We start from the raw sequence: 16216 nt of genomic DNA, 5'->3' as shown, positions 1-16216 counted from the left end.
TCATTACTTTCTTCTACGTTTACGGAATAGACTAGAAACCTTGAATTTTGTTTTGTTGATAATGGAATTTAGGACTCCCTTGGGGATTAGTAAAAGACAACACAGAGGAAAAGGATGGGAATGCCCCAATGTATGGGTGTCTGAGTTCCAATCTTTTAACAAGAGAAAGACATGGGAATAGAAAATAAACAAGCAATTATTTATTGTGACATCGTCATAATGCCGGACTGCAATTTTTAATTTAAAATATACCCTCTCCACCTCAAATTAGTACTATAGTGTCTTGTCCCTGTACATCATAATTTTCCATTAGCAATAAAAATTCCGTGTCAGTCATATAACACCTTTCGGCGAAAAATTTTTGAATTGAAATAGCAGGACTTTCGGTTTGCATCAAAAGTTCATATATAGTTAATCCGGGGCCTCCTGCCACCAATCATTCCATATCTGATCTCGGCTTTCATCTGTCTAACTCCATTCTCTAGATTAAGGGCAGACAACAACGAATGCCAGTGGGCAGTGCCGTAACTAGCCATTCCTGTGCCCTGTGCAAGAATCCTGTGCAAGAATTTGCAAGTTGCCATTCCTGTGCCCTTAATTAATTAGTTTTGGAAAAATAAAACAAATACATGCATTTTGGGCCCCCTTCCAAGTGGGCCCTGTGCAGGTGCACCCTAGGCAGGTGCACCTGTTGCACCTGCCTAGTTATGGCACTGCCAGTGGGAATTTATTGGTGTACAATTTCTTCAAATTGCATCCCAATTATAACAGTAAGTGATGTTTAAACAGTTATTCACATAAATACATTATAATATTTTTATAAATTTAAGTGTTTTTCTTGTTTGGAAATTTAATGATAAGCTAATAATTTAAATTTGTAATACAGTATTTGTATAAATATTAAAAACTTAATGACAAAGAAATAAAAAACACACAAGTATGACAAATTTGTTTTCTTTAATCAATAAACCAGCAGAAATGTATCAAAGCATATGCTTTACTTCACAAATACCTGCATTCAAACAATCTGAAAAAAAGCTTCTGTCCATTGTCTTTCATATTTAATTGCTACACAATAAAAAATCCATTCATATAAAATGTCTACTTAAAATTTTTACTGTAATTCTTGTATAGATTATTAAAATTGCTAATGATATAAATTCAAATTGACAAAAATTACATTTTAAACTTATATGTATATAAAAAAAACATACAACATTAAATTCTTTGTAAGGTATGGCATATTATGTACACTTATACTGAAAACAAAACTAAAAATTACACACTGGTTTAACATAATCTTACACAATTCACATTTGTTTCTTTAATACTGGAACTATTACATTTGGCAATACTGGTTTCAGTTGACCCAAGGTAGAATGACATAATAAATCAGTAATATAATGTTGGCAATCACACTAACAAATGCCACCTTATATGAAAACGGCCCAACTGAAAAGACAGATTAATTAAATATCAAAAATTTCATACTATCTGTTTTAAATAATATAATAAACTACTTTTAAAATTAAATTCCAGAAATTCATAAAAAATATACTGTACTAGTACATAAAATGCATACATACATGCATAAATATACATAAACTCCAACTAAGAAGAAATTTTGCATATGTAATTCTTTTAGGTGGAAACTCGGGCAGTAGGGCATGTAAATACTACATTATGCAAATTTGAATGTGTAACTGAATCTTTTTGAATGCGTAACTTTTCTTTGGTACAGTACATCTCTATACATTTACCGAGCTCTTCTCCAATGAAAAAGAGTCCAGTAAATATATATGAAATGATACTGAGAGTAAGTGTGGTACATACTTAGAGCTAGTCATATCTATTTTTCTCAAGCCAATGATTATAAATCAATAGTGTAAAATCACTTATTATCTACCACACATTAATATTGGCATTGAAATTGGATATCTTTTTTTTACAATGTATAAACATTATTTATGACTAAATATCAATGACATCTACATCGATTATCTGCACTCAATTGGGGACTGGGGTTGGTCAGATAACTGAAAAAACAGATAACCGAAAAGTATGAAAAAATACATTATTAGTATAGTATATTAGTATATTAATATATCCCATGTAATTAGTATATCGCTATTAACCTAATTCACGTTGAATTTTCATTGATGTTAAGCCTAACAAAATTTTTTTAAAATAATAATCGTCGCTATTGTATCGTTAAAAATTATTTCTTTATTTTGCACAAAATAAATACAAAAATAAAGCAAAAATAGAAAATTAAGCCTGGTTTAAATACTGGCCTCCCTTTCATGGTCGAGCCAGTGTTTCCAGCTAAAACACGCAAAAATTTAACAAAAATAATATTAAAGTAGCCAAGACATAGACAAATATTGTAGCGCCACATCACTAGCGAACATTTGAATTTGCTGACTAGAACGCGGTCGGTTAACCGATGTGACGGTTGATCGGGGTCGGATAATCGATGCTCTACTGTATATAAATAAAACTCCTGGTTGTTTAAAAAATATCTAAAATCCAACAGGCAAAGTAAAAAAAATTCATATTAGGTATTATTTATCAAGTATGAATACTTTTTAACAATATATTTCCAATTTAAAATACATAATAAAGCAATATTTGTAAAGTCAATAAAAGAACTAAAAAATATTATACTTTATACCTAAGTAGAAGAAAATATATTTGATTATTTACAATAAATATTCCAGAAACTGATTTTGTAATGTACTGATTCTGTCATTGAAACCTGTATATAGAAAAATATGATGTACACACTATTCAAGTTTCATATCTCTATTGTATTTTCTATTTGCATTTACTGTACATTTTAAAATTTCTGTAGTAATTTTTTCTATTTTGACAAAAGTGAAATTAAGGATATTAATGCTGAAAAAATGATTTATGATTTATAAAGATTAAATGGAAGAAACTGTTGGAAAAAGTTACTCCCCATATTTCATGTTCTAAGTTAAATACTTCTGTTTCTTAAGATGATCTGTTTGTCAAAATAGCATTACAGTAGTTTCATTTCATAATCATTATATGTTTTCACATCTCAGAGAAATCACTATTCCAATAAAACTTTTTTTGTACAATAGAATATTTTTAGGCTGTTGAAAACTATATACAAGTGTTTAGTTTCTATAATATTTGATTGATTTTGTCCTTAAAAAATAGGACTAATAACAACACTTGCAGAAACAGTCAATCAAACTAATTACCATGTGACTAATATGGGTCTCAAAGACTTATGTATGCATGGATGCATTAGATATCATTGTTTGGTATGCTTTATTATGAGCAATCTAATGAGATATAAAATTATTGTCTTATTATTATTAAGAATACTAAATTTTTTATTGATTTCATATAAGCTTTAACAGTCTTATATTAAAAAACTTAACTGTAAAATAAATGTAAATATATATCATAACAGAAGCCTAAGTAAATGAAATCATAATTTTAAATTTCCAGATTACTTTCAGGCTATATGATCATTAAGATTAATTTTACCAGATACGTTAAATTTACTACCTGTTATGTAACTGGTAATTTATCTATCTGATAAGCAAAAGTTACAAGTTCAAGTTCCATTTCAGATTAATCTTTTTTTCCCAGCATTTTCTAATCATTTAATTAAAATCCAGAATCCATGCTAATTACCCTCCCTTTAATCCTAACCTATTTATGTTTAAGGCAAATTTTTTGTTTAATTAACTTAAAATATAGGCCAAAAATAATTTGATAATTTAAATTTATAATTGTAGATACCGTATATCTTGGCGGATAAGACGACCTTCAGATAAGACAAGGTATAAATTTTCGTCGAAGTTTTATAGTTTTAGCATATATCTGTCCTATAAGACGACCCCCAAACTATCAATGGCCTATGAATTTAGTTTAGATTAGCAATCATCATCTGGATAATAACACTGTATAGCATATATGGAATAATGTCCTATTTGTAATTTTTTGAACGGAGTAAGAGAAAAAAACATCTGGCAACACAAAAAGCAGAAGCTTCGATATCTGGCAACACTGAAACAAGTTTTGAAAAGGACGGGTGAACGACAAAAATAAAAAGACAAAAAAAGAAAATCATGGAACCAACGAAAAGAAGGAAATACGAAGCAAGCTTCAAGTTAAAAGTCATAAAACAGGCTAAAGAATCGAATAACTGTGCTGCAGCAAGGGCTTTCGATATAACAGAGAAGATGGTAAGAGATTGGAGAAAAAATGAAGATGCTATTAAAAAAATGCCAATGAAAAAATGTTCTGTGAGGGGAGGACTAGCTTGCTGGCCAGATTTAGAAAATAACGTTGCAGAATGGGTACAAGAACAGAGGCAGAATTGTTATGTTGTTACAAGAAACATGATTAGAGCTTATGCATTGAAGTGGGCACGGGCAAATCCAGAACAAGGCAAAGAATTTAAAGCAACAGTAGGTTGGTGTGATCGTTTCATAAACAGAAAAAATCTGGTAATACGACAGAAAACAAAAATTGCACAGAAATTACCACAATACCTTGAACATAAAGTCACAAGTTTTCACAAGTTTGTTATTCATATGAGGCAAAAATACAACTTTCTATTATCTAATATTGGAAATATGGATGAAACACTGATGAACTTCGACATGATAAACAATGGAACTGTGGAAACAAAAGGCATAAAAACTGTTCAAGTCAGAAGTACAGGCCATGAAAAGACTAGGTTTACAGTAGTATTAACATGCATGGCAGATGGAACAAAGTTAAAACCCATGGTCATTTTCAAGAGAAAAACTACTCCTAAAATAAAATTTCCGCCAGCCATTTTCGTACATTTTCACAAAAAGGGGTGGATGGACGAAAATGGTGTAAAATTGTGGATGGAAATGTGTGGCAGAGGCGACCAGGTGCTCTAAGAAATCAGCACAGTTTGTTGGTATGGGATATGTTTCACAGTCACGTAACTGAGAACATTAAAAATCGCTTAGCATGGAACAATACTAAGATTGCTGTTATACCGGGTGGTTTAACTTCGATGCTACAACCTTTAGATGTTTCTCTGATTAAACCATTCAAAGATCACATCCGTGAACACTGGAATAACTGGATGATGAGTGGTGAAAAGTCGTATACGAAAGGTGAAGCTTTGCAGGCTGCATCACTTGATGTGATGTGTGATATCATAATCAAATCATAGGAAAAAGTAAAAGTGGAAACAGTGATCAAAGCCTTCAAAAAGTGTGGAATTTCTAATGCCATGGATGGCATTGAGGATAATTTGTTATGGGATACTGATGACGAAGTGGAAAACGACTCGCTAGGTACAGAATTAGATCCATATGACGAGCTTCTCAACAACGAAAGTGAGGATGTACTTGAGGAGCTATTTGCCTTAGATGATAAATGTGAGGATTTTGCAGGATTTTAAGTACATTGGTGAGTAATTTGCTTTATTTTATAATAGTTTTAATTTATATAAATTTCAATTTTTTTTTGGTATCTGTCCTATAAGATGACCCTGGATTTTCGAGGCCTTTTTTTATGATTCAACTATCGTCTTATCGGCCGAGATATACAGTATTTATATTATGAGGGGTGTTCAATAAGTAATGTCTCCATATTTATATACAAACTCAATATAAAAATATCAAACTAAAACCAAAACAAGAAAAAGTTCAGTATTTCTAATTTAATTAATACATTCATTTCTCTATATAGTATTCTCATGTTTTAAACAGATACATCAATGTTTAATGAGTTTCTCAAACCCATTTCTATGGAAATCTTCAGGTTGTTCTTGGAACTATTTCCTTGTAGTGGCTCTAATATCTTTGTCACAGACGAAATGAATTCCTTTGAGAAGTCTCTTGAGAATAGAAAACAACCAAAACTCTGAGGTGCCAAATCTGGGCTGTAAGGAAGACAGTCAAGAACTTCAAACCTGTATTTCTTTCTATATGACTTCTGATATGAAAGCACTGGTGTGGCATTGTCATATTGCATAATCATTGGCTTTTCCCACAGTTCCAGCATCTGCAAATTGCCACTAATCTTTCATGAAATTTCTTTGAAAGACACATTTTCATGAAACCTCTGATTGTTGTTTGATAATGTCGACATAGTTTAAAATGAATGATACTTTTTACTGTGTTGACATTATCAACATAATGTTGACACAGTTAAAAAAGTATCATCCATTTTAAAAAAGTTAAACAAGTTTAAACTAGTTTAACTTTTTTAAAATGGATGATACTTTTTTAACTTTTTGGATGATACTTTTTTAACTTCAACTAAAATGGATGATACTTTTTATAGAAGGTTTGATGTTCTGTTAAAATGTAGCTGATAAAAAACAATCATTTGTTGTATAACTGTTTTCTAGGTAATTCCTGCACTTCTAATGAGACATTATTAATTGAATAGACTGTATATATTTAGAAATGCAAAATCTCTAACTCATTCACTTTCTCACAAATGATTCATAGTGTGAGATAAAATTTATCAACTGTTTTTTTTTTTTTGATAAATTTCATTATATACAATTACAGAATACCTGATTTAGTAACTTATTCCTTATACAAAAATTATATAGCCATAAAAGAATACTGGAAATTTAATTTTTAACAGTACTGGTGCAAACATAGATAAAACAAGATGACAAATGATTAGATTGAAGGCAATTTGATTATTGGCACTTGGAATGTTAAAACTGTTGAAAAAGGAGCAAGATTATTTGACACAAATTAGCATAGTATAAATAATCTAATAGATTTAGTGAAGTAAGGTAACATGAAATAACCATAATATACAGAAATTATAACTAAAGACAGAATCCTCTCTATTTTTGCATAACAGTGCAAAATAGAGATGAAGAAGAAAGAATTGGTTTCTTTATTTATAACAAAATTAAAAACTATGGACTGTTCCATGATTTGATCAAATAGTCTCAAAAATCATGAAATAAAGAATAACATTTATGTATTCCTTAAGAGAATATTTTTCAATATCAATCACTTGCTTTAAAACTGAAAACATTCTGAATCAAACTAATTCCATAATGTATACATATATTTTTCATTTAACTATTTTTCAGTTACAAATGTAATACTGTCCCAAATTTAAAAAATACTGTTGACTTTAGACATCATTTTACATTTGAAATGTAATTCTTTTTATATTATTATTTAAGCAAAAAGAAAAATGAAGTAAGTTTTTAAAGGAAGAGAAATTTCAGAGCATTCTTTGCTTTTAATAGTACAAGAATCCTTGTTAATTTGAAATTCAAGAAACAAAATAATCACAACTTCAAGTTTCAAATTATCCAAGATTTACATATTTCTGTACAATATGCCAAATGCCATGTAATTAATATAATTTATTAAGGAATAATTTTTTATTATAATAATAATAATAATAACTCTCCCATGGTCACCACCTGGTCGTGGTGGGAGAGCCCAGTAATTTTACTGATCCATAGGGCAATGCAGGCTGGAGCACAAGCTCCTGGTAGGGACACCCATGCCAGTAAGGTCTATGGGGAGAAATGAAGCTAAGAGTGACCACACACCCACATTCTGCGGAGATATGTATCATGGTAGTAACCAGATCTAAATGTGATACCGGCTCGGACGTCGCCCGGGTTAACAAGGTCCGCGTTCGTGAGTTAGGCAGAGGCTCACGTTCGAAAAATAGGCCACAGTCTCCCTTGGTTACCGGTGGCGAAAGCAGCACCGGCCCAAGCATGGCTACTGCAATGCCCTCAACAGATGTGAGGAACCAACCCAGCCTTGGTGTTTCTGTGGCAATGCATCCACAGACCACAAAGGCTGGAAAACCACGCCAACGGATGAAATGGACGGTAGAAATGAATGAGTTTATCATCCGTACTTATTACACGATCACAAAACTCGAAACAAACGTGACAGCATACAGACAACAACTACACCATAGATTCACACAACAGTATCCTCATCTCACTGTCACCGAACAAAGGGTTGTTGATCAAAAAAGAACAATAATACACAACAACCTTATTCCACAAACAACACTTGAACTTATCAAACAACAGGTTGCTGATCAAATACATCAACAGACAGAAACATCTAACATTAATGAAGATCATGTAACCTGTCAGGATAATCCAGCAACAAGCATTGATAATAACACACATACAACAATTACCACTAATGATACTACAGACACTTCCTCATCCATCACTGATAACATAGACATGGATTTAGTTAATACGCTCTCACTTATATTTCAGGAAACACTCACTAAATATACAGGCACAGATCCCACACAAAGACCACGAATACCAAAAATCAACACGTCGAAGGAAGTAGGAAAAACACTAAATTATGTAAACACTCACTTACTACCACACTACATTCATTCAATTTCTACACTCTCAGACATTCATACATTAGTTTATGCTGGGGCAGTCACAGTAGTGACACAACATGGACTGAAAGTACAATCACAGACAAATACACAGAAAACACAATTCTATCACAAACCTGCCTGGCAGAGAAGAATAGAAACACAAATAAATGACATTAGACAGCAATTAGGCAGGCTGACACAATACACTAAAAGCAACATAACACCCAAATTAAGGAAACAGCTCAAAAACATTTTCAAGAAAATAAAAACACATACAAAACATGAACATCACAACACACACATTACAGAATACATTGATACACTAAAACAAAAACTTGCTGCCAAAGCACGTAGACTCAAACGTTACAAAACATGTACACTACGAAAACAACAAAATAAATTATTTACAAACAATGAAAAACTCTTTTACAGACAAATTAATAACAAAGCAAACACTGATACACAGCACAGTGGCACACCAACAGAAGAAGAACTCACAACATATTGGTCTTCTCTTTGGTCCAGTGCTGTCACGCACAATGCTGATGCAGGCTGGATCGAGGAGGAGAACAGAAACTTGCACAACATACCAACTATGCCCTGTGCTGAAATAAACATACACGATTTCCAATACACTGTAACAGAACACACAACTGGAAGACACCTGGTGTAGACAACATTCACAATTTCTGGTACAAAAAGTTTACATCACTGCACCAGGAACTAGCTAAACACCTAACACACATCATCATCAATCCACAAGACATGCCAAATTTTCTTACTCAGGGCATCACCTACATGAAACCTAAAAACAACAATACCACAGACCCCACACAATACAGACCAATTACATGTCTTCCTAACACTCTACAAATTATTGACATCCTGTATCGCAAACAAAATATACAAACATATTGAAGAACACGACATTCTAACAGAACAACAAAAAGGTTGCCGTAGAAATCACAAGGGATGCAAAGAACAGTTACTCATAGATTCAGTCATTCTACGGCAAGCACACAAACAACACAGAAACATACACATGGCATATATAGACTACAGAAAAGCATTCGACAGTGTTCCACACAGTTGGCTGCTACATATTCTACACATGTACAAAATACATCCATCACTCATTGCATTCTTTCAAAACACTATGCAGCACTGGAGAACAACACTACATCTCAGGGTTCATAACACTTCCATACAAACAAACCAAATTTTTATTAGGCGAGGAATTTTTCAAGGAGATTCCTTGAGTCCTCTCTGGTTCTGCCTAGCCTTGAATCCATTATCCAACATGTTAAACAACACACAATATGGCTACAATATCAGGCATGAAAAAACAACACAGTATACACTGTCACATCTCATGTACATGGATGACATAAAACTTTATGCATCACACAAAAACAACTTCATCAACTCCTACAAATCACACATTCATACACCAAGGACATACAAATGGAATTTGGCCTAGATAAATGCAAAACACTTCACATAGAAAAAGGAATCCTGAAGAAAGAAGATTTTGCACTTGGAAATGGAGACGTTATTGAATCCATGGAAGAGGGCGAGTTCTACAAGTATTTAGGATTCCAACAGGCCAAACTAACAGAACATGCACAAATAAAGCAAAGATTAATTAAAGAATACCAAAGTAGGTTAAATGCTATTCTCAGAACACAGTTAAATGCAAAACACACAGTTAAAGCAATAAACACATATGTCATCCCAGTACTCACATATTCTTTTGAAGTTATACATTGGACTCACACAGATCTTGAGCAACTCCAAAGGAAAACAAGAACAACACTTACTAAGCATAAACAACATCATCCTAAATCCGCCACAGAAAGATTAATCCTTCCACGTAAAGATGGTGGACGTGGCCTGATTGACATAGTTAACCTTCACTACAAACAAATACAGTCACTGCGAGAGTTTTTCTACAAAAAACAAGAAACATCACAATTACATAAAGCAGTAACTCTAGCAGACTCGAATAACACACCATTAAACTTACACTCACATCATATGGACACAACACAACATATAAAAAGCATAGACACCATTAAGCAATCGTGGGCTCGAAAGGCACTCCATGGCAGGCATCCTTATGATCTGGCCCATGATTTTGTTGACAAAACTGCGTCAAACAGCTGGTTAGCTTGGGGATGCCTCTTTGGGGAGACGGAAGGATTCATGATTGCCATACAGGATCAGGTCATAAATACTAAAAACTACAGAAAACACACACTCAAAGATGCAACACTCACAAATGACACATGCAGAAAATGTCACATCATGCCAGAAACTATACAACACATCACCTCTGGTTGCAAGCTCTTGGCACAGACAGATTATTTACACAGACATAATCAAGTAGCAAATATAATACACCAAGAGCTTGCAAGGAAACACATATTAGTAGACATCCACGAACCATATTACAAATACATTCCACAGACAGTATTGGAAAACAACACGCACAAAATGTACTACGACAGAGCCATAATCACAGATAAAACAATTTACCACAACAGACCAGACATCACACTCATTGACAAACACAATAAAATCACATACATTATAGACATATCCATTCCAAACACTCACAATATACAAAACGCATGCACTAAAAAAATTAGCAAGTACACAGAACTCGCCCAGGAAATAAGGCATCTGTGAAGGATGGATAAGGTGCTTATTGTACCTGTTGTTCTCTCCTCTACAGGTGTCATACCACACACACTACACAAAAGCTTGGGCACATTACAATTGAATAGAAACACATACATCACACTACAGAAGGCCACTATATTGAATACATGTCATATTGTGAGAAAATTCTTGAATACACACACACACACACTGATACACTTCTTTAATTTCTGTTTTGGTTACTATGCCTTGACTTTGGTCCGGCATAGTACACAGCCACCTGTGTTAACCGAGTATATCTCACTTAACCCAACATAATAATAATAATAATATAAATAAACTGCAGATACAGCACATGTTTGGTGAGAACACAGGCTGCCAGATAGATTTTATAAAAAGTAAAGCAGAATTCCTCGAAATGTAGCCAAAATTATTTTTAAAGTTGCCCAAATGTAGTAGCATACATAGACTTACAAATATCTCAATCTGCTACTTGAAGACCAATCTTGCAATCCTGAAAACTAGTGGTATTTTATGAGATAAGAGAAAAAAGGTTATTCCATGTGTAAGATAACACCCAAAAATATGTTTTTGTAAAAGCAAAGCCATATTGACCATATTAGAGTTGTTCTTGGTCTATTATTCTCTTATAACACGGAGACACTTCAATCTAAACAAACAAGTTAACACATGCACATCACAATTCGGACAAAATTTTCGCTTTAAATTTCAAAGTAGTAGTATTTCAAACTAACCAAATTCCTTAACATGTAAACCTCTATATCCTCAGCCAAGACAAAAGTATGGTTACAAACTAACAGGATTTCAAACTATCCGAGTTTGAATTAATGAGGATTTCCCGTACAATATTATTTCATTTTATAATTTATGATAATTTAGTTTATAAAATGAATGCATTGAATAAAACTTTGCATTATGTATAATACTCTGCAAAAATGTCAAACTAACAATTATCTGAAAATATTTATACCTTGTAAGATAACTTAAACAAATATGGTGGATGTCACATCAATAATTGTATTGACTTGAGAAAATTCACACAAAAAAGGCATTAAGGAACACTTTTTTTTCCTGCAAGTGCTTTCAACGCAGTAATAGACATTGAAATTGGTACGATTCTATTTCTGCCTGAGGACGATGCCTATTACTGCGTCAAAAGCGCTTGCAGGAAAATAAAATGTTCCTTAATGCCTTTTTTTGTGTGAATTTTCTCGAGTCAGTATTTATATTTAAAAATATCTGTATTTAATATCATAAAAACAATCTTCAAATACAAAATATCTTCTCTATTATTAAAAGTTACCATATTGTTTTGACAATTTTCATATAAGTACATTTAATGACAGTTTACTTACAGATATGAGATGTTTGTGGAGAATTGGTCTTCACCTTAACAGAATTTTGGAAGTGATGCTGAGACTGTGACATATTGCTGGTGTTGCTCCTGGTAGTTTCTGATTCCCACTGTACGGATTTATCTTTTGCAATGGAAGGTGGCCATGTAAGGATTCTTGTCTCGTATGATTCACAATGCCATTCTTCTTCACAAGTACTCTCTACAAAAAAAAAAAAATATTAATTTGTTTTATATTTCAAACAGAAATATAAATGTTTAATTACTGAATTTTAAATTATACAATAATAAAAAATTATAACTGCTTCTCAAATTTTCGTTTTAAATTCCATAACTTTCCCTGACCAACTCCATACAAATTCTCTGATCCTCAGGTTCTTAAAGTATAAAATAAAACAGCATTTGACTTACTATGCACATATGCTATTGCTTCTTCAACTTTCTAATTAACAGTTACATATTTTTTATAATTACCAAATTATTAAACTAAAAATAAAATGTTTTATTAAATTAAAGTAAATATTAAATACAGAACATGGCCGGCGTTATTCACATTTAATAAATATAAAATATAAATATGACTTTACAAAGTTGGAACTTTGTCTTGTATTTACTTCCGCCGTTCACGCCATCAGCAGTCCTTTAGAATTCACAGTCTCTCAGAGACGACCTTTCTTTTGAGGCTACTGCCTCCGTAAAAGAATGTAAAACAGGTAAAAAGCGTCCTCTGGTGTTATTGCCACAGTTAAAATATCACATTTCTAAATAAAAATTAAATACAGATGGCGGAAGTAAAGACAAGACAAAGTTCCAACTTTGTAAAGTCGTATTTATATTTTATATTTATTAAATTAAAGTAGTTTATTCTGTTATTAATCCACAACCATAAATCTACATGGCTTTGAAAAAAGAAAACAAGCCATTATTTATTAAATTTATCCCTTAATAAATTTCCTGAAGAAGAAAACGTGTACTCTTGGACAACAAAATTATAATTTTGTACGAGCACTAGTTGCATTTTTTCATTGTATTATAGGGGAGAACATTATACAGGAATTCCCTGTATTGAAATATATTGAAATTAATTGAAATTTTTAATATTCATTCATACGAAATCTTTACTATAATAAATTTTGATAATAATGAAAATCATTATTTACGTGGTTATATAATTAATCAATATATTATGTTAATGAAAAGAAAAATCTGTGTGTGAGATTACAGAAATTATAAAAACAAAAATTTAATGATAGAAATCAGAGAAGTAACTCTAGATTTAGTTATTAATTTTTAATATTAGTCTGTAAGAAACTTAAATCTTGAAAGGATCAAAACCTTGTAACCTGATGTAAATTATTTATCCCAACTTTTACACCTAAATAAACAACTATTAGATACAGGGTTCAAAAATTCAAATTGCCAGCTTTTGTATAAACCAACACAAGATATAATTACAGTTTTATTAAATGCTGTATTTTGATTTTTCAAAAACCACGAATTCAATCGATATCTCACTAAACTCACTTATCCTTTTTTAAATTTGTCTTCTAAGAATTTAGATCACAATCAACTCACTTTTATAAATATTACCTGCATATGCATTACAACATATCATTTATCAAATATTTAAACAAAACACAAATTAATATTAAATGTTTAGTGATGGACTGTTAACACGATAAGGTCATTTCAGGGAAAACTCATCCTACATTAAAAATTAAGTGTTCTGCCATTTTATAACAGTTAAAATAAAAAAAGTTTTCTAAATAAAATATCATAACAGATGGTGCCACTAAAATTTTAAATGTTGCCAGGAAAGTTTGGCAATTTGTTGCTTGTTTATTATAAAATAGTTGTGTAGGACACTTTTTAGCACTTGACAGAATCTTCCGAAGCTTGATTGCTTAGGACGTTCACAGCTTCTCTTTTTTTCTTTTCTGCATCCTGTCACGTTAAACTCATGCTAATAACAAAAATAAACCCTACAAGTTGAAACTATTAATTAACAATACAGTAGAGCATCGATTATCCGACTTAATTGGGGACTGGGGTTGGTCGGATAACTAAAAAGTCAGATAACCGAAAAGTATGAAAAAATGCATTATTAGTATAGTGTATTAGGCCTGGTTTAAATACTAGCCTCCCTTTCATGCTCAAGCCAGTGCTGCCAGCTAAAACATGCAAAAATTTAACAAAAATAATATTAAAGTAGCCAAGACATAACCAAATATTGTAGCGCCACATCACTAGCGGACATTTGAATTTGCCGACTAGAACGCGGTCGATTAACCGATAAGTCACTTAATCGGGGGTTGGATAATCAATGCTCTACTGTATTTAAATTACTCAAAAATAGAAAAACAAAAAATTAGACTTCTTTAAAATAACATTTCTGTTTTCATTTCATCCTTATTATTTAACACTTTCATATATATTTTAACTAATGTCTCAAGAATACAGGTTCCTCAAATCTTTCAAAAAGGATTTTTGAAGTAACTAAAAAGAACCTTTTTAGGTTATCCAATCCTTTTTGAAAAATTCTTGGCATCATAAATTTGCCAAATAAACATCAATTTTTGGGCATGGCAACTGGTATTTTTGGTCGCTGCTCACATGGCAACTGGAATTTTTGGAATCCTTTTATTATTTGGTCTAATGGCTAGACAATAACACACACACACAAATTATCCTGAAATGCAGCAAAAATTTAATAACTAAAAACATTTTCGGATGTTTTTAACAACCTTCTTCAAGTAGAATATGAAATGGAATGCCACAACGGTAATTTCGACAATTATATTCTAAAATATAAATTAATATTTTTACCATAAAAATGTTAAAATATCATAAAACAAATGTATAAATTCTTTCGTGTTCATTGTTTTAATGATATTTTGAATTTAATGTATTTATCCACTTAAATTTTTTGTATTCCTTTTATTTTATTTCTGTGTTATCATTTTCTGAATATTTTCGAATTTATATGTTCAATTTACATGTTAATATTCTGATACTAAAAATTTGAATTTATATTTTAGAATATAATTGTCCAAACTATCATTGTGATATCCATTACATATTCTACTTGAAGAAGGTTATTAAAAACATCCAAAAACATTTGAGTTATTAAATTTTTGCTGCATTTCAAGGTTTTTTGAGTGCATTTGTTAAACTTAAATTTCTCTATTAAAAAAATATTTATCATACTAATTCAACAAAATTGCTACTTTCAAACTTAAACGATGTGTTATTATTAAAAGTTTATATCATAATATGACTGAAAATTATCAGACTTTCTTCCTGGTTTCCTTAACCTTCTGTTCAAGTAACGGAAATTGAGCAAGAACACCTGTCACATTTTCCAAAATACAGTAGAGCGTCTTTTATCTGAATCAATTGGGGACTGGTGTTGTTTGGATAACTTATTTTTCGGATAACCGATGTACAAAAAAATATATTAACCTATCCCACGTTGAAATTTTTCTCCATTGCGTGTCGCTTCACGTTGAATTTTTGTTGATTTTAAGCCTAACAAAAATTTTTATAATAATAATCATAGGTATTGTATCGTTAAAAATTATTTCTTCATTTTTTACAAACAAAATAAATATATTGAAAAATATAATAACAAAAACATTATACTTAAAAAGTTAATCTAGTATCAAAAATGTTCAATTCAGCACGACAATCTGACTGGAAAGCTTTCAGTTAACCGACGTTTCAGTTGATCAGCTTTCGAATAAATGACGCTCTACTGAATCATTCTTTACACTGTTGGTTTGAGTATGC

General features: G+C 31.6%; 1 protein-coding gene across 1 annotated transcript in view; it reads right to left on the bottom strand.

The window, feature by feature from the left end:
• Positions 1-938: 938 nt before the first annotated feature.
• Positions 939-16216, bottom strand: part of LOC136982079 (transmembrane protein 201) — a 49407-nt gene continuing 34129 nt past the window's right edge. The window contains exons 9-10 of the mRNA XM_067278497.1: positions 12429-12629; positions 939-1452 (exon numbers count right to left, since the gene is read on the bottom strand). Of these exons, the coding sequence (XP_067134598.1) occupies positions 1361-1452; positions 12429-12629 (293 nt within the window). The 3' untranslated portion in view covers positions 939-1360. The remainder of the gene's footprint in view (positions 1453-12428; positions 12630-16216) is intronic.

The sequence above is a fragment of the Centruroides vittatus genome, unplaced genomic scaffold (genome assembly GCF_030686945.1).
Source record: "Centruroides vittatus isolate TY-2023 unplaced genomic scaffold, ASM3068694v2 contig_1168, whole genome shotgun sequence".
In the NCBI taxonomy this organism is placed as follows: Eukaryota; Metazoa; Arthropoda; class Arachnida; order Scorpiones; family Buthidae; genus Centruroides; species Centruroides vittatus.
This window is presented reverse-complemented; position numbering and strand designations above follow the sequence as displayed.